The 20,963-nt window shown below is 40.4% G+C and overlaps 1 protein-coding gene across 1 annotated transcript in view; it reads right to left on the reverse strand.

The window, feature by feature from the left end:
- Positions 1 to 20,735, reverse strand: part of LOC110537699 (transmembrane protein 132E) — a 385,161-nt gene extending 364,426 nt beyond the window's left edge. Inside the window, exon 1 of the mRNA XM_021623939.3 lies at positions 19,319 to 20,735. Coding sequence (XP_021479614.1) covers positions 19,319 to 19,379 — 61 coding nt within the window. The 5' untranslated portion in view covers positions 19,380 to 20,735. The remainder of the gene's footprint in view (positions 1 to 19,318) is intronic.
- Positions 20,736 to 20,963: the final 228 nt, after the last annotated feature.

Here is a 20,963-nt window from a genome sequence, read left to right on the forward strand (position 1 = left end):
CAGCACAGAGTAGCAGCAGATTGTCAACCCAGTTATGAAGCGGGACTAGACCATTTATCCAGTATCGGCTGCCATATTTTGTAAAACATTGGACTTCTATTGGAAGTATTGTATGGTATCTCTTCCATATGTATTACATTCCCTAAATCCCGTAACCACATTTACAAGGTAGGTACATTGTCCAATTTCCAAAATTGCAAGATGGCTATCTATTTTGGCTAATAGAGTACAAAGAGAGACAGCTTTCCCTTCGTGGTTATTCCCATCAACTGTACCAAACAGAGCAATCAACGGATCTGGGGCTAGAACTCTATCAAAGGCTCTAGATAAGTAATCAAAAATGAGAGCCCAGTAAAACATGTAACTTAGGACATGTCCAGAATAAGTGGGTCAACGTCCCCTCGTCCTGCTTGCACCTCTCACACAGCGGTGATGTGTCCGGGAATATTTTATGCAGTTTTACTTTTGAGTAATGTAACCTGTGTATCACCTTAAACTGTACAAGGTTGTGTCTGGCATTCACTGAACTGTGGTTTATATTCCTGAGAGCTTCTACCCAGTCCTCATCTGAGATTTCTGAACCAAGTTCTTGTTCCCAAGCCATTTTAATGGTGTCTGTGGATACCTCTATGTGGGCTTGTAGCACATCAGACAGTCTAGGGTCTCGTCATTGTTGATAATGAAGCCTACTACTGTTGTGTCTGCAATCTTGATGATTGAGTTGGAGGCGTGTGGTCACGCAGTCATGGGTTTACAGGAAGTACAGGAGGTGGCTGAGCATGTGCGATATGATCCTTGAGTAGCCTCTCAAATCACTTAATGATGACAGAACTGAGTGCTACAAGGCGATAGTCATTTAGTTCAGTTACCTTTGCCCTCTTGGTTTCAGGGACAATGGTGGCCATCTTGAAGCATGTGGAGACAGCAGACTGGGATAGGGAGAGATTGAACATGTCCGTAAACATACCAGCAAGCTGGTCTACGCATGCTCGGAGGACGCGGCTAGGGATGCCGTCTGGGCCGGCCACCTTGCGAGAGTTAACTTCTCTGGGATATGCGGGATGGTAGCGTCCCAACTCGCCAACAGCCAGTGAAACTGCAGGGCGCCAAATTCAAAACAGAAATCCCATAATTAAAATTAATCAAACATACAAGTATTTTACACCATTTTAAAGATAAACTTCTTGTAAATCCAGCCACAGTGTCCGATTTCAAATATGCTTTACGTCAAAAGCACACCAAACGATTATGTTAGGTCAGCACCTAGTCACAGAAAACCATAGCCATTTTTCAGCCAATGAGAGGGCTCACAAAAATCAGAAATAGCGATTAAATTAATCACTAACCTTTGATGATCTTCATCAGATGGCACTCACAGGACTTTATGCTACACAATAAATGTGTGTATTGTTTGATAGTTAATATTTATGTCCAAAAACCTCATTTGAAATTGGTGTGTTATGATCAGAAATGCATTGTCTCAAACAAACATCTGGTGAAAGTGCAGAGAGCCACATCAAATTACAGAAATACTCATAATACACATTGATAAAAGATACAAGTGTTATACATGGCAATATAGATAAACCTCTCCTTAATGCAACCGCTATGTCAGATTTCAAAATGGCTTTACGGCAAAAGCACACCTTGCGATTATGTTAGGTCAGAGCTAGTCACAGAAAAACATCCAGCCATTTTCCAAAGAAGGAGAGGTGTCAGAAAAGTCAGAAATAGCGTTATAAATATTCACTTACCTTTGATGATCTTGTTCGGAATGCACTCCCAGGAATCCCAGTTCCACAATAAATGTTTGTTTTGTTCGATAAAGTCCATAATTTTTGTCCAAATACCTCCTTTTTGTTTGCGCGTTTAGCCCAGTAATCCAAATGCATAATGAGCGATCACTTGTTCAGACGAAATGTCAAAAAAGTTATATTACAGTTTGTAGAAACATAACAAACGATGTATAGAATCAATCTTTAGGATGTTAACATAAATCTTCAATAATGTTCCAACCGGAATATTCCTTTGACTTTAGAAATGCAATGTCTTTAGGAACGCAGCTACCTCTCACGCGGACCGCGTTGGTGGCACTATATTATCCTCAAAGCGGGCAAAGAAGGTGTTTAGTTTGTCTGGAAGCAAGACGGTATCCGCGACGTGGCTGATTCTCTTTTTGTAGTCTGTGATTGTCTGTAGACCCTGCCACATACAGTGCCTTGCGAAAGTATTCGGCCCCCTTGAACTTTGCGACCTTTTGCCACATTTCAGGCTTCAAACCTAAAGAAATAAAACGTATTTTTTTTTGTGAAGAATCAACAACAAGTGGGACACAATCATGAAGTGGAACGACATTTATTGGATATTTCAAACTTTTTTAACAAATCAAAAACTGAAAAATTGGGCGTGCAAAATTATTCAGCCCCCTTAAGTTAATACTTTGTAGAGCCACCTTTTGCTGTGATTACAGCTGTAAGTCGCTTGGGGTATGTCTCTATCAGTTTTGCACATCGAGAGACTGACATTTTTTCCCATTCCTCCTTACAAAACAGCTCGAGCTCAGTGAGGTTGGATGGAGAGCATTTGTGAACAGCAGTTTTCAGTTCTTTCCACAGATTCTCGATTGGATTCAGGTCTGGACTTTGACTTGGCCATTCTAACACCTGGATATGTTTATTGTTGAACCATTCCATTGTAGATTTTGCTTTATGTTTTGGATCATTGTCTTGTTGGAAGACAAATCTCCGTCCCAGTCTCAGGTCTTTTGCAGACTACATCAGGTTTTCTTCCAGAATGGTCCTGTATTTGGCTCCATCCATCTTCCCATCAATTCTAACCATCTTCCCTGTCCCTGCTGAAGAAAAGCAGGCCCAAACCATGATGCTGCCACCACCATGTTTGACAGTGGGGATGGTGTGTTCAGCTGTGTTGCTTTTACGCCAAACATAACGTTTTGCATTGTTGCCAAAAAGTTCAATTTTGGTTTCATCTGACCAGAGCACCTTCTTCCACATGTTTGGTGTGTCTCCCAGGTGGCTTGTGGCAAACTTTAAACAACACTTTTTATGGATATCTTTAAGAAATGTCTTTCTTCTTGCCACTCTTCCATAAAGGTCAGATGTGTGCAATATACGACTGATTGTTGTCCTATGGACAGAGTCTCCCACACCAGCTGTAGATCTCTGCAGTTCATCCAGAGTGATCATGGGCCTCTTGGCTGCATCTCTGATCAGTCTTCTCCTTGTATGAGCTGAAAGTTTAGAGGGACGGCCAGGTCTTGGTAGATTTGCAGTGGTCTGATACTCCTTCCATTTCAATATTATCGCTTGCACAGTGCTCCTTGGGATGTTTAAAGCTTGGGAAATCTTTTTGTATCCAAATCCGGCTTTAAACTTCTTCACAACAGTATCTCGGACCTGCCTGGTGTGTTCCTTGTTCTTCATGATGCTCTATGCGCTTTTAACGGACCTCTGAGACTATCACAGTGCAGGTGCAATTATACAGAGACTTGATTACACACAGGTGGATTGTATTTATCATCATTAGTCATTTAGGTCAACATTGGATCATTCAGAGATCCTCACTGAACTTCTGGAGAGAGTTTGCTGCACTGAAAGTAAAGGGGCTGAATAATTTTGCACGCCCAATTTTTCAGTTTTTGATTTGTTAAAAAAGTTTGAAATATCCAATAAATGTCGTTCCACTTCATGATTGTGTCCCACTTGTTGTTGATTCTTCACAAAAAATACAGTTTTATATATTTATGTTTGAAGCCTGAAATGTGGCAAAAGGTCGCAAAGTTCAAGGGGGCCGAATACTTTCGCAAGGCACTGTACATCTCGTGTTGGAGCCTTTGAATTACGACTCCAATTTATCTCTATACTGACATTTGTTTGTTTGATTGCCTTGGAGAATAACTACATTGTATTACGCCATATTCCCAGTCACCTTTCCATGGTTAAAATGTGGTGGTTTGTGCTTTCAGTTTTGCGCGAATACCACCATCTAACTACAGTTTCTGGTTAGGGTAGATTTGTCACAGTAGTTAAAACATCTCCTATACATTTCCTTATAAACTCACTCATCGACTCAGTATATACCTGAAATGTATTCTTTGAAGCTACCCGGAACATGTTTCAGTCCACATGATCAAAACAATCTTGAAGCGTGGATTCCGATTAGTCAGACCAGCGTTGAATAGTCCTTAGCACGGGTACATCCTGTTTGAGTTTCTGCCTATAGGATGGTAGTAGCAAAATGGAGTTGTGGTCGGATTTGCCGAAGGGAGGGCGGGGGAGGGCCTTGCATGCATGAAGTTAGAGTAGCAGTGATCCAGTGTTTTACCAGTGCTACAGTCAATTTGCTGATAGAATTTAGGTAGCCTTGTTCTCAAATTTGCTTTGTTAAAATCCCCAGCTACAATAAATGCAGCCTCAGGATATATGGTTTCTAGTTTGCATAAAGTCCAGTGAAGTTCCTTGAGGGCCGTTGTGGGGGATATACACGGCTGTGACAAAAACCGAGGAGGATTCCCTAAAGATAATACGGTCGGCATTTGATTGTGAGGAATTCTAGGTCGATTGAACAAAAGGACTTGAGTTCCTGTATGTTGTTACAACTACACCATCAGTTGTTAATCATGAAACATACACCCTCGCCCTTCTTCACAGAGAGATGTTTATTCCTGTCGGCACAATACACAAAGAATCCCAGTGGCTGTGCTGGGAGACAGCCATATCCCGAGACAGCCATGTTTCCGTGAAACATTAAACTTAATCAATCATAATCACTAGTTATAACTACACATGGTTGATGATATTACTAGTTTATCTAGCGTGTCCTGCATTGCATATAATCGATGCAGTGCGCATTCGTGAAAAAGGACTGTCGTTGCTCCAACGTATACCTAACCATAAACACCAATGCCTTTCTTAAAATCGATACACAAGTATATATTTTTAAACATGCATATTTAGCTAAAAGAAATCCAGGTTAGCAGGCAATATTAACCAGGTGAAATGGTGTCACTTCTCTTGCGTTCATTGCACGCAAAGTCAGGATATATGCAACAGTTTGAGCCGCCTGGCTCATTGCAAACTAATTTGCCAGAATTTGACGTAATTATGACACAACATTGAAGGTTGTGTAATCTAACAGCAATATTTAGACTGATGGATGCAACCCGTGTATTTCACTGAAAGAATAAACGTCTTGTTTTCGAGATGATAGTTTCCGGATTCGACATTAATGACATATGGCTCGCATTTCTGTGTGTTACGTTATAATTAAGTCTATGATTTGATAGAGCAGTCTGACTGAGCGATGATAGGCAACAGCAGGCTCATAAGCATTCATTCAAACAGCACTTGTGTGCGTTTTGCCAGCAGCTCTGCTGTTTATAACTTCAAGCCTATCAACTCCTGAGATTAGGCTGGTGTAACTATGTGATGTGAAATGGCTAGCTAGTTAGCGGGGTGCGCGCTAATAGCATTTCAAACTTCACTCACTCTGAGACTTGGAGGAATTGTTCCCCTTGCTCTGCATGGGTAACGCTGCTTCGAGGGTGGCTGTTGTCGTTGTGTTCCTGGTTCGAGCCCAGGTGGGAGCGAGGAGAGGTACGAAAGCTATACTGTTACACTGGCAATACTAAAGTGCCTATAAGAACATCCAATAGTCAAAGGTATATGAAATACAAATGGTATAGAGAGAAACAGTCCTATAATTCCTATAATAACTACAACCTAAAACTTCTTACCTGGGAATATTGAAGACTCATGTTAAAAGGAACCACCAGCATTCATATGTTCTCATGTTCTGAGCAAGGAACTTAAACATTAGCTTTCTTACATAGCACATATTGCACTTTTACTTTCTTCTCCAACACTTTGTTTTTGCATTATTTAAACCAAATTGAACATATTTCATTATTTATTTGAGTCCAAATTTATTTTATTGATGTATAATATTAAAGTTAAAATAAGTGTTCATTCAGTATTGTTATAACTGCCATTATTACAAATACATATATTTATTATTTTTGTCCTCCAAAAATGAGTATCGGCGTTGGACAATCATAATCGGTCGACCTCTGTCCCGAGCTCACTGGAACAGGAAACTGAGGGCCCATAATATTTTATACAATGTTGAAAGTTTCAGGCCGAAACCATCAGTTGATAGTTGTACAATGTTTCAAGTTACAGGCCATGTGATTTATAAGATATTTTTAAAAAATGTTTTTATTTGTTGGCTTAATGTAGACTATTTCTACATAGTTGGCAATGGCAAAAGTTACTTTTTAGGTTTGTTTAATTTGGATAGAAGTTTGATTAATCACATTACAATGATTGAGATATGATGGTATTATAAATAAAACTGTTTCATGAAAATGTGTATATGAAAACCATAACTGGCACGCAGATCTGTAGACATGGTAAGAAATTGGCATTCCACATGAGAAAGGTTGCCGAATTCTCGTGTAGCCTATTACCGGCAACTTCCAGAGCGTAATGGGAGGATCTGCAAAAGCCAGCAGGAGGAGGGGGGTCAGGTCAGGTTCTCTCCCCCTCTGACTCCCGAGTCATTTGCGTCTTATTTAATCAAACAGAGCATTTAAAGCATCAGTGAAGCTGAATGCATATAGTTGTTTTTTTTTTTAAATGACAATTGTGTCTATAAATGGAAAAATAAGTTTAAAAAAAATTCCCAGATGACCAAGATTAGTTTTTTGGTTGGGGTTAACATTTGATCAAGTTCACCATTAATATATTATTTCCTTTAGATGGCCTAATTCCAATACTTCCGAAGTATAAGACCTACAAAAAATAAGGGTGTTATTGTCACCATAGAAATTAGAGGTCGACTGATTATGATTTTAATGCGGATACCGATTGGAGGACCAAAAAAAAGCGGATACGGATTAAATCGGCCGATTTAAAAAAATATATATAGAAAAAATAATGACAATTACAACAATACTGAAAGACTTATTTTAACTTAATATAATACATCAATAAAATCAATTTAGTCTCAAATAAACATTCAATTTGGTTTAAATAATGCAAAAACAAAGTGTTGGAGAAGAAAGTAAAAGTGCAATCAATATGTGCCATGTAAAAAAGCTAACGTTTAAGTTATTTGCTCAGAACATATGAAAGCTGGTGGTTCCTTTTAACATGAGTCTTCAATATTCCCGGGTAAGAAGTTTTAGATTGTAGTTATTATAGGACTCTCTATACCATTTGTATTTCATATACCTTTGAATATTGGACGCTCTTAGGTACTTTAGTATTGCTAGCCTAATCTCGGGAGTTGATAGGCTTGAAGTCATGAACAGCACAATGCTTGAAGCACAGCGAAGAGCTGCTGGCAAATGCAGGAAAGTGTAGTTTGAATGAATGCTTATGAGCCGGCTGCTGCCTACCACCATTCAGTCAGACTGCTCTATCAAATATCAAATCATAGACTTAATTACAATAACACAGAAATATGAGCCTTAGGTCATTAATACCGGGAAAGTATCATTTCGAAAACAAAATGTTTATTCTTTCAGTAAAATACGGAACTATTCCGTATTTTAATCTAACGGGTATCATCCATAAGTCTAAATATTGCTGTTACATTGCACAACATTCAATGTTATAATTATGTACAATTCTGGCAAATTAATTACGGTCTTTGTTAGGAAGAAAAGATCTTCACACAATTCACAATGAGCCAGGCAGGCTCAAACTGCTGCATATGCCCTGACTCTGCTTACACAGAACGCAAGAGAAGTTACACAATGTCCCTAGTTAAAATAAATTAATGTTAGCAGGGAATATTAACTAAATATGCAGATTTAAAAATATATACTTGTGTTTTGATTTTAAGAAAGGCATTGATGTTTATGGTTAGGTACACATTGGTGCAACGAGAGTGCGTTTTTCATGAATGCACTTGTTAAATCACCCGTTTGGCGAAGTAGGCTGTGATTCCGCCAATTTCCGCCTGAAGACATACCCAAATCTAACTGCCTGTAGCTCAGGCACAGAACCAAGGATATGCATATTCTTGGTACCATTTGAAAGAAAACACTTTGAAGTTTGTGTAACTGTGAATTGAATGTAGGAGAATATAACACAATAGATCTGGTTTAGATAATACAATGAAAAAAAACATGTGTTTTTTCTTTTTATTGTTGTATCATCTTTAAAATGAACAGGATAAAACAAACATTCAGATAGGATGATGGGGACAATTTCAGTGAAACACATAAGAGGGCAACAGAACTTGTGAAAAGTTTCAGAATGATAACTTCCGAAATGAGTGTGCTACATGACATTTATCATGAAGTCACCCAGGTGTCCCACACAAGTAGCGCAAATGTACCCAAGTGGCCAAATTGGTGAAGTTATACATTTTGAATGGAATAACTATATACAAAATACCAAAATGGTATTTTAACACACCCCCCCCAAAAAATGGAGAAAAAACATGAATATATATATATATATATATATATATATATATATATATATATATATATATATATATATATATATATATATATATATATATATATATATATATATATATATATATATATACACACACACACACAAAATAACACTTTCAATATTTGGAAGACCCTTAGTCCTCTACACAATATTGTGCTGCTGATACCAGGTGCCATAGCAGTCTCGTTCTACTGTAAAGCATAGGGTCACCAAGCATGTGGTGCAAGTGATGGGGGACTTAATTTTGCAAAGAACACAGCGACGCATCCATGCTGTGCTCTTTTGGCCCTGAGGCACATCCATGCCTGCAGAAATATATTTGGGCAGACGAACACCACTTGTGGCAGGAGCTGGATGAACCAGCTTCAGTGGGGGATGGACACCTTGGCACTGGGGGCTCCCATTCGGAGTCAGTGTCACTGTGAAAGAAAATGTTCAGTTAGAATAGTTTCACATATGAGCCCTATCAACAGGTATAATAAACATTTATTTATTTATTTATTTATTTATTTATTTATTTATTTATATATATATATATATATGAGAGAGAGTGTACAGGGGACATAAGGTTGAATATATTATTATAGACCAGCTGTATCTACTGTCTCCATTTCACTTTGGCCATTGTTGTGGGCCTGCCCTCCACTCAACAGCCTCAAATAGGCTATTTAATTTCACAAATAATATTTTATATTACTAATTTCAAAACAACGGCATTAGCATGAGAAGAACTTACCAGTCCAAAACGATGTCCTCTCCATTTGGGAATCGCTAAATGAATCGTCCTCGATCAATTTCTACAATTGTGTGTACATCTGTATATCTTGATTTAAATTTAGCTTTCCCTGACTTAGTCGCCATACTGATTGATATATAAACAGCTGAATATGCGCTTTACGAAAACAATGCTGTGCGTAACATGCGTTGCACCTTCCGGTATGACTCGTCAATGGCGAATTAACCTCTTTACGCCGGAGTTTACTACATGGGTTGGTCTTCCAACACAAACATTACATGTTGCCGTTTACCTCAGCTCATTGGCTATCTACCCAGCTAGATTTCAAGACGATCAGTGGTCATTGGGTTAAAATACAGTCAATCAACAAAACAGCGGGCAAATCATTGGTGCACAATGATGTCATTACTTGTCTTCAAATCGGTTTCTTTCAGTCAATACGTCCCGCGAAATTACCCATCAGGTTTGGTTGCGTTACAAACCAGTTGATTGCAATGAAACCAAACATGACTGGAAAAGTCACATTTTGTATGTGTATTTACCTCGAATGTGTCGTCGAATATGGAATGAGACGGAATTCACGACACAAGCAGTTCACAAAATGTTGCGTGTTAGGCTATAAAAAAATGGATTTTATCAAACAAAAGACCATTCATTGTGTAACAATGAGCATTGGGATTGCAAACAGAGAAAGATCGTCAAAGGTAAACTATTTATTTTATTGCAGTTTGTGATTTTGTTACGCCTGTGCTGGTTGAAATAGTTTTTTTTAATGGGGCTCCATCCTTAGATAATCGCATCATATTATTTCACAGTAAATCCTTTTTTAAATCTGACACCGCAGTTGGATTAGCAAGACTCTAGGCTTAATATGACTATTTACGTAGCGATCACCGTATTTTGTTGAATTTCATCCCGCTAACGGGTTCTTTGCGCAGAGAGGTTAAGATCGATTGTTTTTTTATAAGATACGTTTAATGCTAGCTAGCACCTTACCTTGGCTCCTTGCTGCACTCGCGTAACAGGTAGTCAGCCTGCCACGCAGTCTCCTCATGGAGTGCAATGTAATCGGCCATGATCGGTGTCCAAAAATGACGATTACCGATTGTTATGACAACTTGAAATCGACCTTAATTAAATCGGTCTACCTCTAATAGAAATGTGAATGATGGCCGTTATTAAGGTGTTGTTTGTTCACGCACGCAGTTTTACAAAAGGTCTAATTTATAACGGGAAACATGTGCATGCAAGGCGTGCGCCAAGATTCTAAATCAATATTTTGGGGAGCGCGCAGTCTTCTCAGAAATAGCACACGTACGGTTATAAAATGAGGCCCCTGGACTGAGACTGCAGTGTAGTAGCTATAGTCCATATCCAGTGTCTGTATGCTCTGTGTAAATGGGCTTGTGGCGGGAGGTATGCCAACCAAACATGACTTTGCTAACAGTACCACCTCAGGCATGTTGTGCAGCGCAGAGTGAAAGAGGTCTCAGACAAATCGATCCACAGGGGAAGGACAACTCAGATACACAACACTAGTAAACATGGTACGTGCTACATATTCATGCCTAACTGATGCTTTTTTTTTAAGACATGCTTGACGGCATTCAGAAAACAGTAGAACAGTCTTCAAGCATTAACGACTAGGCCTTACTGTATAATCATTTCTGTGAAGTGGCAAGCAGATTACTTTGACACATTGGATGTTTCATGTGAATGCATACATTACAGCAAATTATGGAAATGCAATGTGCAATTTATTTTAATAATGCTACACCAATCAATTGAATAGCAAATAACAATAAGTCATACCTTGTGGCTAAGTAGACAACACCATTGGTTGACTGGATAGGGGTGTTTGTGTGGGAACTATGGAGTAAAAGGGGCAGTTAAAACAGTTGAAGATGAGCCAGAAAGTATGGCCAACCTATGGAATGGTGTTAATAGGTTCCAGGACGGCACTATACACTTTAGATTCAGTGTTAACCAAATATCTATTGTCATGATCTTCCGGTTGCTGCCCACCATTATTTTAAGAAACTGATGGCAGTGCATGCATGTTCAGGAGACTACCTTTTAATGTCTCCTAACATTACTTTCAACCACTGACAGATGAGGGCTGTCCTGAGGATTTAGGGAGACATAACCTGGCACCTGTCATAACATGGCTTTTATACTGGTGTTCTTTGGATGTGTACTGACATATTTCGGCACAATAAAAAAAGAAAACTTGCTGTTGGAAAATGCCACACTTCCACCGTCACAATGAATAGTTGTCCGACAAAACAGGTAGTCTGATCCCATCCAAGACAAAATGTGTGTTCATAAAATGCAAAGTTGATTAGACTAATTTTAAAACGTACTATGACAGAGAGAAAAGGGTGACTCATTCTTTTGAATCACCCCTACCTAAATAAGCCTGCATTAGAATATCAATACTGTGATAAATAAAACTGACAGACCAATCCAATTGATTTAATACTCATTGCATGCGTCATAGGTATGTTCTTACACTAAGGTGCAGCATGAAAATAAAGAATAAACTATTTTAAACATGCCACATTTATTTTGGGCTTATCTTATACACCACAATATCACATTTTATTTTACTGACAAAGGATTTACTGTAGCAAAATGAAATCCCTCAAATTCACTCAATTTTTTCAGAGACGTGTACAAGTTGTTTACAAACCACACCAGACAGGGAAACAAAGAGGGTAAATATACTGAACAAAAATAAAACGCAACATGTAAAACGCTCATAAGCTGAAATGTTCATAAGCTGAAATAAAAGATCCCAGAACTGTTCCATACACACAAAAAAAAAATTTAAAAAAAAAATAATAATAATAATAATAATAATAATAATAATAGGTGCACTAATTTGTTTACATCCTGGTTAGTGAGTATTTCTCCATTGCCAAGATAATCCATCCACCTGACAGGTGTGGCATAACAAAAAGCATGACCATTACACAGTTGCACCTTGTGCTGGGGGAAATAAAAGTCAATGCCACAGATCTCTCAAGTTGAGGGAGTGTGCAATTGGTATGCTGGCTGATTGCAGGAATGTCCACCAGAGCTGTTGCCAGATCATTTTATGTTAATTTCCCTAAAATAAGCCACTTTGTTTTAGAGAATTTGGCAGTACATCCAACCGGTGTAACCAAACCAGCCCAGGACCTCCACAGCCGGCTTCTTCACCTGCGGTATCGTCTGAGACCAGCCACCCAGACAGCTGATGAAACTTTCCACGGGCCACAATCAACGATATGCAAGGGGATGTGTTGCACTGCATGAGGCAAATTGTGGCCATACACAGTGGTGACCCGTCATTCAGGGAACGTGCGTGTGTGTGTGTGTGTGGGGGGGGGGGGGGGGCTTGCCTGTTTTTTTGGCATTGATACTTGTCACATCAGTTTCCAAATAATAAAGCTGCATACTCAAGAAAACAAAGACCATGTTGTAAGGCAGCTTCTAATTGCAGGTATTTATTCCTAGCTCAGGGCTTCAAATCAGTTTATTTGTCACGTGCGCCAAATACAACAGTAATTACAGTGAAATGCTTACATACAGACTCTCACCAACAGTGCGGGAAAAAAGGGTATGTGTGTGTGTGTAGGTAAGTAAAGAAATAAAACAGTAAAAATAAATCTGAAAATAAGAGCTTTTTGTTGATGTGGACACCAAGGAACTTGAAGCTATCAACCTGCTCCACTCCAGTCCCGTCGATGAGAATGGGGATGTGCTCGGTGCTCCTTTTTCTGTAGTCCACAATCATCTCCTTAGTCTTGGTTACGTTGAGGGATAGGTTGTTATTCTGGCACCACCCGGCCAGTTGTCTGGCTTCCTCCCTATAGGCCGTCTCGTCGTTGTCGGTGATCAGGCCTAGCATGGTTTCCCGTCGTGGTGGGGCAAGCCAGCAGACAATACAGAGTGTTACGCCATGATTGGCTCAGTGTTCTGTCACTCATGGGGACTTCACCTCACTGACAAGTGTAAGAGGAGACATTGAAAATTCTAGCCCTTTGGCTGCTGCCATAGAAGTGCCCATCCAAGAAGGCTCAAGGTCATTGGCCACAGATAAAATGACGTCAAATCACATATGTACCGTAGCTTTGATTGGCCTAGTCATGTCAACATCATACTTTCAAAATCTTAGCTAGCAACCATCATTAATCAAGTTGACAATCTACTGGCAAATCCTTTTTAGTCCTTGTTATTGCAAAGGGTAAAACTTTCCAGGAAAATCTCTTTGGGAAGTTAAGCCTGGGAATTTTTCTTAAATTCATAAAAAAATATATATTAAAAAAATTAGCTTATAACAGTGAACCTTTTTGTGTGATGGACAAGGCAATACTAGGTCTTCAGGCATATTTTGGTTAAACTATCCCCAATTCAATGGAATTGCAACCCGTGCATTCTTCCATCACACTCTTCAAATGTACAGCTGATTCTCAAGATCTTGCACACTAATGAGATGCTATTGAGCACTACTACACTGTCTGAGCCAAGGACTACATGCTTTCTGGTAAGTTTTGATTACAATACTGGGTGGGGTGAATATATTTCATGACATACCATTTTTTTGTTAACTAGTAAACAGTAGCCTACAGCAAACTGTTTAAATTATTTCAAACTCGTTAATTTCCGCTAGTTAGTTTTTGCTACCATGTGGGTTTTAGTTTGCTTGAGCCTGCTAACTGAGTGTTAATTCACCTGTTTCCATACATAATTAATTTTAAAACATTTATCTTACAAAGGAAATGTTTAATCTAACTTTAGCTGTACATGGAATTGTAGTGTGTTTTTTTACTCATTTTTTCCCTAATCTTTACAGGAAAATGCCACGGGCACTCTGATGTGTGGAGACCTTTCACTGCAGCGAATGTCGAAGGAAAAGCTGTGTGCATTTGTAAATACTGTGACAAATCATGTGAAGCTCCAGAATCATCTGGCCAAGTGCTTAAAGTTCCCTCAGCAATCGCAACTTCTGACAAAAGTCCCTTTACTTCTATTCAAGTTGAAAATGATGAATCCGACACCTTATCGAGAGCAACAGCTCGTGGTCCTCCTGGAATCAGAAGGTTTTTTGCCTCAATGGAGGAACGTAGTCAGAGAAATGCTGATGAATGTCTTGCTCGAGCTGTGTATGCAACTGGTTCACCTCCAATGCTCACAGCCAATGTGTATTGGAAGGGATTTCTGAATGTTCTTTGCCCAGCATACACCCCTCCAACCAGACATGCTTTATCTACTAATTTGCTGGATGCAGAGTTCAACAGAGTTCAAGTGAAAGTCAAGCCAATCATAGAGAAAGCAGACTGTATTGAATCATCTCTGATGGGTGGTCGAATGTTCGTGGGCAATGAATAATTAACTTCATCTCCACCCCTCAACCAGTATTCTACAAAAGCACAGACAAGAGACACGGGTCTCTACATTGCAGATGAGCTGAAGGCAGTCATCAATGGACCACAGAAGGTATTTTCACTTGTGACAGACAATGCTGCAAACATGAAGGCTGCTTGGTCTAAAGTGGAGTCCTACCCTCACATCACAACCATTGTATTGAATCTGCTCCACAAGGACATCATAGCACTGAAAACAATGGATACACTTCTGCAAGAGAGTCAAGGAAATGGTTAGGGATGTGAAGGGTCATCAAGTTCTAGCAGCAATCTATCTCACCAAGCAAAGTGAGAAGAATAAAAGCACCACATTGAAGCTGCCCAGCATCACCGATTAGGGTGGTGTTGTCAACATGTTTGACAGTCTCCTGGAGGGAAACGAGTCTCTCCAAGAAATGGCCATATCTCAGTCTGCCGACATGGACAGCCCCATCAAGAGGATCCTCCTGGATTATGTATTGGGGGAGAGAGAGGTAAAGCAGCTTAAAACATATAACAATAGCCATTGCACAGATCAAGGGAGACAATGCCATCTTGTCTGATGTTCAGAATGCTTGCAGATGTAAGAGAAAACTGTACTCCCCTGCCCACATCACTGTTGCGCCAGAGGAAACTGCAGTTCTGAAATAAATCAAAAAGCATGAAGACTTCTGCCTGAAGCCCATACACGCCGCAGCGTACATGTTGGACCCCAAGTATGCTGGCAAGAGCATCCTATCAGGGGCAAAGATCAAGAAGAAGGCAAGAAGAAGGCAGAACTCCACTAGGGTCAAGACAAAAGAGCTGTCAAAGGACACCAGAAACAAAATTGTAGACCTGCACCAGGCTGAGAAGACTGAATCTGCAATAGGTAAGCAGCTTGGTTTGAAGAAATCAACTGTGGGAGCAATTATTAGGAAATGGAAGACATACAAGACCACTGATAATCTCCCTCGATCTGGGGCTCCACACAAGATCTCACCCCGTGGGGTCAAAATGATCACAAGTGAACGGTGAGCAAAAATCCCAGAACCACACGGGGGGACCTAGTGAATGACCTGCAGAGAGCTGGGACCAAAGTAACAAAGCCTACCATCAGTAACACTGCCGCCAGGGACTCAAATCCTGCAGTGCCAGACGTACTGGCTTAAGCGGGGCGGCAGGGTAGCCTAGTGGTTAGAGCGTTGGACTAGTAACCGGAAGGTTGTGAGTTCAAACCCCCGAGCTGACAAGGTACAAATCTGTCGTTCTGCCCCTGAACAGGCAGTTAACCCACTGTTCCCAGGCCGTCATTGAAAATAAGAATTTGTTCTTAACTGACTTGCCTGGTTAAATAAAGGTAAAATAAAAAAATAAAATAAAAAAAGCAGGGGGACACATGTCCAGGACTGTCTGAAGTTTGCTAGAGAGCATTTGGATGATCCAGAAGAAGATTGGGAGAATGTCAGATGAAACCAAAATATAACTTTTTGGTAAAAACTCAACTCAGCATTCTTTGTCCTCCAAACACGACGAGTTGCATCCAAAGAACACCATACCTACTGTGAAGCATTGGGGTGGAAACATCATGCTTTGGGGCTGTTTTTCTGCAAAGGGACCAGGACGACTGATCCGTGTAAAGGAAAGAATGAATGGGGCCATGTATCGTGAGATTGAGTGAAAACCTTCTTCCATCAGCAAGGGCATTGAAGATTAAACGTGGCTGGGTCTTTCAGCATGACAATGATCCCAAACACACCGACCGGGCAACGAAGGAGTGGCTTAGTAAGAAGCATTTCAAGGTCCTGGAGTGGCCTAGCCAGTCTCCAGATCTCAACCCCATAGAACATCTTTGGAGGGAGTTGAAAGTCCATGTTGCCCAGCAACAGCCCCAAAACGTTACTGCTCTAGAGGAGATCTGCATGGAGGAATGGGCCAAAATACCAGCAACAGTGTGTGAAAACCTTGTGAAGACTTACAGAAAACATTTGACCTCTGTCATTGCCAACAAAGGGTATATAACAAAGTATTGAGATAAACTTTTGTTATTGACCAAACACTTTTTTTCCACCATAATTTGCAAATAAATTCATTAAAAATCCTACAATGTGATTTTCTGGATTTTTCTTAAGTGAGAGAACTTGCACAATTAGTGGCTGACTAAATACTTTTTTGCCCCACTGCATCTCATCAGCCACCCGGTGGAAGGGACTTTGTGGATCTGAGGCTCTTTCCCATTGCCTCCATCATCCTCCAAATCCCACCAACATCAGCCTCCTCAGACCGCAACTGGTCCTTGTTTGTGAACACACACACCAAAGCACACAACAGGCTGACCAATACAAGGGTATTGTCTCCATATGATAAATATATCTAATGCAAAAACATTACATTAAAATGGTATTAATTTGCATGTATTTCCATTAATTCCCACGGAACGTTTCCACCTCTGAATATTCCCCAAAAATGTGCAAATGGAGAGAAATAATGAAGAGAAAGTATAGTTAAAACATATCGGTGCTCATCAGCCATAAACATTACACAAGTTAGAAATCACAAATTCAACGAGTGGTTTGGACCAGTGACAGTGGCTGTGTTGTCCCAAATCTGGGATTAAGGGGTTATTTTCCAAGTTTAAAATTATAAACATTCAACATTGGCCATGCTGTCAATGAAGGATGATTTGTGCCTCGTTCAAAACTATTTAACTTGAAGCCCTCCCGGGTGGCGCAGTGGTTAAGGGCGCTGTACTGCAGCGCCAGCTGTGCCATCAGAGTCCCTGGGTTCGCGCCCAGGCTCTGTTGTAACCGGCCGCGACCAGGAGGTCCGTGGGGCGACGCACAATTGGCCTAGCGTCGTCCGAGTTAGGGAGGGATTGGCCGGTAGGGATCCTTGTCTCATCGCGGGCCGGGCGCAGTGCCCTCCGACACATTGGTGCAGCTGGCTTCCGGTTTGGACGCGCGCTGTGTTAAGAAGCAGTACGAAGCAGGCTGGTGTATCGGAGGACGCATGACATTCAGCCTTCGTCTCTCCCGAGCCCGTACGGGAGTTGTAGCAATGAGACAAGATAGTATACCACGACAACAATTGGATACCACGAAATTGGGGAGAAAAAGGGGTAAAAAATAGTTTTTTTTTTTTTTTTAACACCTTCCTGTTCAAGTGAGCACAGCACAAAAAGTGAGTCCAAAAATGTCCTTATCAATGTGATGCAATACTGACTAAGGAATAGAATGCAAACTAATGACTTTGCAGACCAAAGCCTTATTTCAGTGTGTTGTAGTGCATCCCTCTTTGTGCATTACTGCAAATGGGGCATCCAAAACCTGAATGGGAGAGCACACCAGAAATATTTATACGGTATTTGAATTATTATTATTTTTTCTTAAATCGGTTCAGAAAATACGGAGACTAGTGAAATTGAGAGCTCCTAAAAACATAGACTAGAGCTCCTAAAAACATAGGCTACAAAAACCTGCTATTAAAGTGTGGCAAGCTACACAGCCCTGCTCCCACCTTGTGGAGAGATGCTGTTTGTGGACCCTCAATTGTACTTGCCCAGTACCATTCATTGCAAATGAAAGCATTCAACTGGTTGTATACCTCACTTGCATTAATAACTTAATCCTTACCTGCATCTGTTAGCTCCTATATTACGCTTTGTGTGTGCAGAATAACAAATCCAAATTTAAAGATAAGCTGAACTTCCTGCTTTGGCCTCATTTTAGATTTGATTCATTAAAAAAATGCTAGCGGCCATTACCGAATTCAAATGACCATTACCGAATTCAAATGAGCGTTGGATTCTGGGTGTGGTTTGATGTGTGTGTGTGTGTGTGTGTTCACAGGTGGGAAGACTAAGACAAATATTCTCTCTTCAGCCGACTGGCAAATATGGTTTGACTTTGGATAGTCTATCTCTGGGGCTAGTTAGGGCCATCAATAAATTACACAACGTAAATGAGACAATATTTTGATGTTGCACACATTTTAGTTCTCAAATGCCTTCAATGCTTCCATTTTAATGTATAGTTGGTTTGCGTCACTGAAATTTGGAGGTATTGGATTTTTAAACATGTCCATTGTGCAATTTACAGATGGTCTCTAACTAGCCCCATATGGACATCCAGAGTCAAACCACATTTACCACGGGCATTACTATCAGGTTGCATGCAGTTCAGAATTGATTACTACATGTGTGCTGCCAGCTGAGGGCAGGATGAAATGAACCCCCTCACATTCTAAACTTAAAATCATGATTAGTTGATTATTGGAGTCAGATGTGTTAGTTGGGGCTGGGGGAAAAACTGACACCAATCAGGCCCCGAGGACTGGAGTTGCCAATCCCCGATGTATGTAGTTATATACTCAGGTAGCCTACAAAACTATAGTAAGTGTCATCCAATTTACATTCTGTAGTCAATTTTGACTGTATAATCAAATGTTTGACTCATATCGATGCCATATAAGCAGTTGTCTAAATGATAAGTTGGTTGGTGGGGGCAGTTGCGATTAGGCGACACTGCAACAGTGTTTTCTACTCTGAAATCTCAATCGCATCTCGCTTGAAATTGCCTACCTATAACAATCAAACAGGCGCCGCCCACAGTCGTCGCAACCCAACTCCACCGAGATGTAGGCCTACACATCATGGAGTTCAGACATCCAGCTAATCATCATTCTGAAGTATACTGTGTGTCACTTGGTTAGGCACTTACCATTAGTAATGAGCGCCACACAGAGCAGAAGAGTTCCTCTGCGGTATGGTGAAATTGACATCGTAGATCTCAGTAAATCCAGTAAGCAGTCTTGAATACAGGAGTCTTCCAATATAGCTTCCGACCGGTGTTAGGTCTATGGCAGGTTCTTCAAGAGTCTAACGTTGAATTGTTTACAAGATGTGGGGCTGTAGACTAGGCTGCTGAATAGATCGTGTCAAGTCCTACAATTGTCTGACTGGCTTAATGAAAACAAAATGTAAGGCACGATGAACGAACGTATTTTTATAAAAGGGGCTCCAAGCCGGAGAAGTTACAGGTATCAGGATCAAGTGGCTCGAGACTCCCACGCGTCTGTTTCCAATTGTGCCCTCAATTAAATAGTCCTCCATGCATGTTCCAAATATGTAGCAAAGTCCACGGGTTAAATAATTCAACACATGCGCAATTGTACTCACACATTGCAATAAAAATAACTATTGATGTGAAATTCCTCGCCGTTCAGTTGACTACGCTAAATGCGGAGGTATCTGATGCTGGTAGGCTATAAACTGCAGCGCCTAAAATTGATAAACGTGTTATCCAAAAGGTCCTGAAACCTACAACTGGACAGTGGGTGTAGTTTTCCATGATACGGAGCCAATTAAACAGAACATTTAACCAAGCCCCGATGCAACAATGTAGCCAACTGACAATGGAGACCATCCATCGGTTTTTACTGCGCGGTAGGGAACACGGGCTAGGGTTCAACAACGCGTGCCTTTTGCCGGGTGTCTCATGCCTTTGTTAAAGTTCCAGTGCACAGGCGAGAGGAACCTCCAGTAAGCAAAAAAAAAAGGCTATTCCACACGTAACAATGTATACGAAAGAAACACTCGACTAATCTCGGGTAATTCTGCGATTCCAAACCCAAATCACTGAATGCGTTTCATGCGGTGATTTGATAGTTCATCTAGTTCCCAAATTGAAAACGGCAGTCCACATAATATGCCTACCACATTTCGATGTTAGGCTCCCTTAATTCTCATCGCCTTTATATTCTAGAAGTCCCGAGTCACAACAATGTTGACCATTTTCACTCAATCCGCAGTAACGTTAGTAGTCCAAATCCATCCCCTAGCTGTGGTTCCAAACTCACGGACTGTTTCGCAATAGCCTGCCTTGTGTTGACCATTCTTTGGCACTCCTCTAATGAAGGAAAGAAAGAAAAATTGCTCATTCGTTCTCGTATGTGTTGTGTCCCATAAAGCTACTTTCACAAAGACAGTTGCTACCAAGATCCTTCTCCCTCACTCTCAGAATTCAACAAAATGCTGAACGCCGCATCAATCAACCAAATCTTAATCACGTGGTACCCTCCGGCCTGACGCGCGTGCGATGCATACTTTATCCAATGAGGTGGACAGTGTGCGTGTGTACAATTTGTACATGTTGCATGAAGCCTATGAATTCGTTGGTTCTATAACGAATGGAATTGCTTTTAAATCCGAAATTCAAGGTGAGCAATATGTAAAAGTCTTAATTTCAATAAATAAACATTTATCAAAACGATCATAAGATGCCGATGATATGAAGAGGTCATTATATTTATTTTGAATGACAATTACTATTTAGGTGGTTCATAACCGTTAGGGATCAACTTTAT

The sequence above is a fragment of the Oncorhynchus mykiss genome, chromosome 12, assembly GCF_057628025.1.
Source record: "Oncorhynchus mykiss isolate SJ-2025 chromosome 12, ASM5762802v1, whole genome shotgun sequence".
Classification (NCBI taxonomy): Eukaryota; Metazoa; Chordata; class Actinopteri; order Salmoniformes; family Salmonidae; genus Oncorhynchus; species Oncorhynchus mykiss.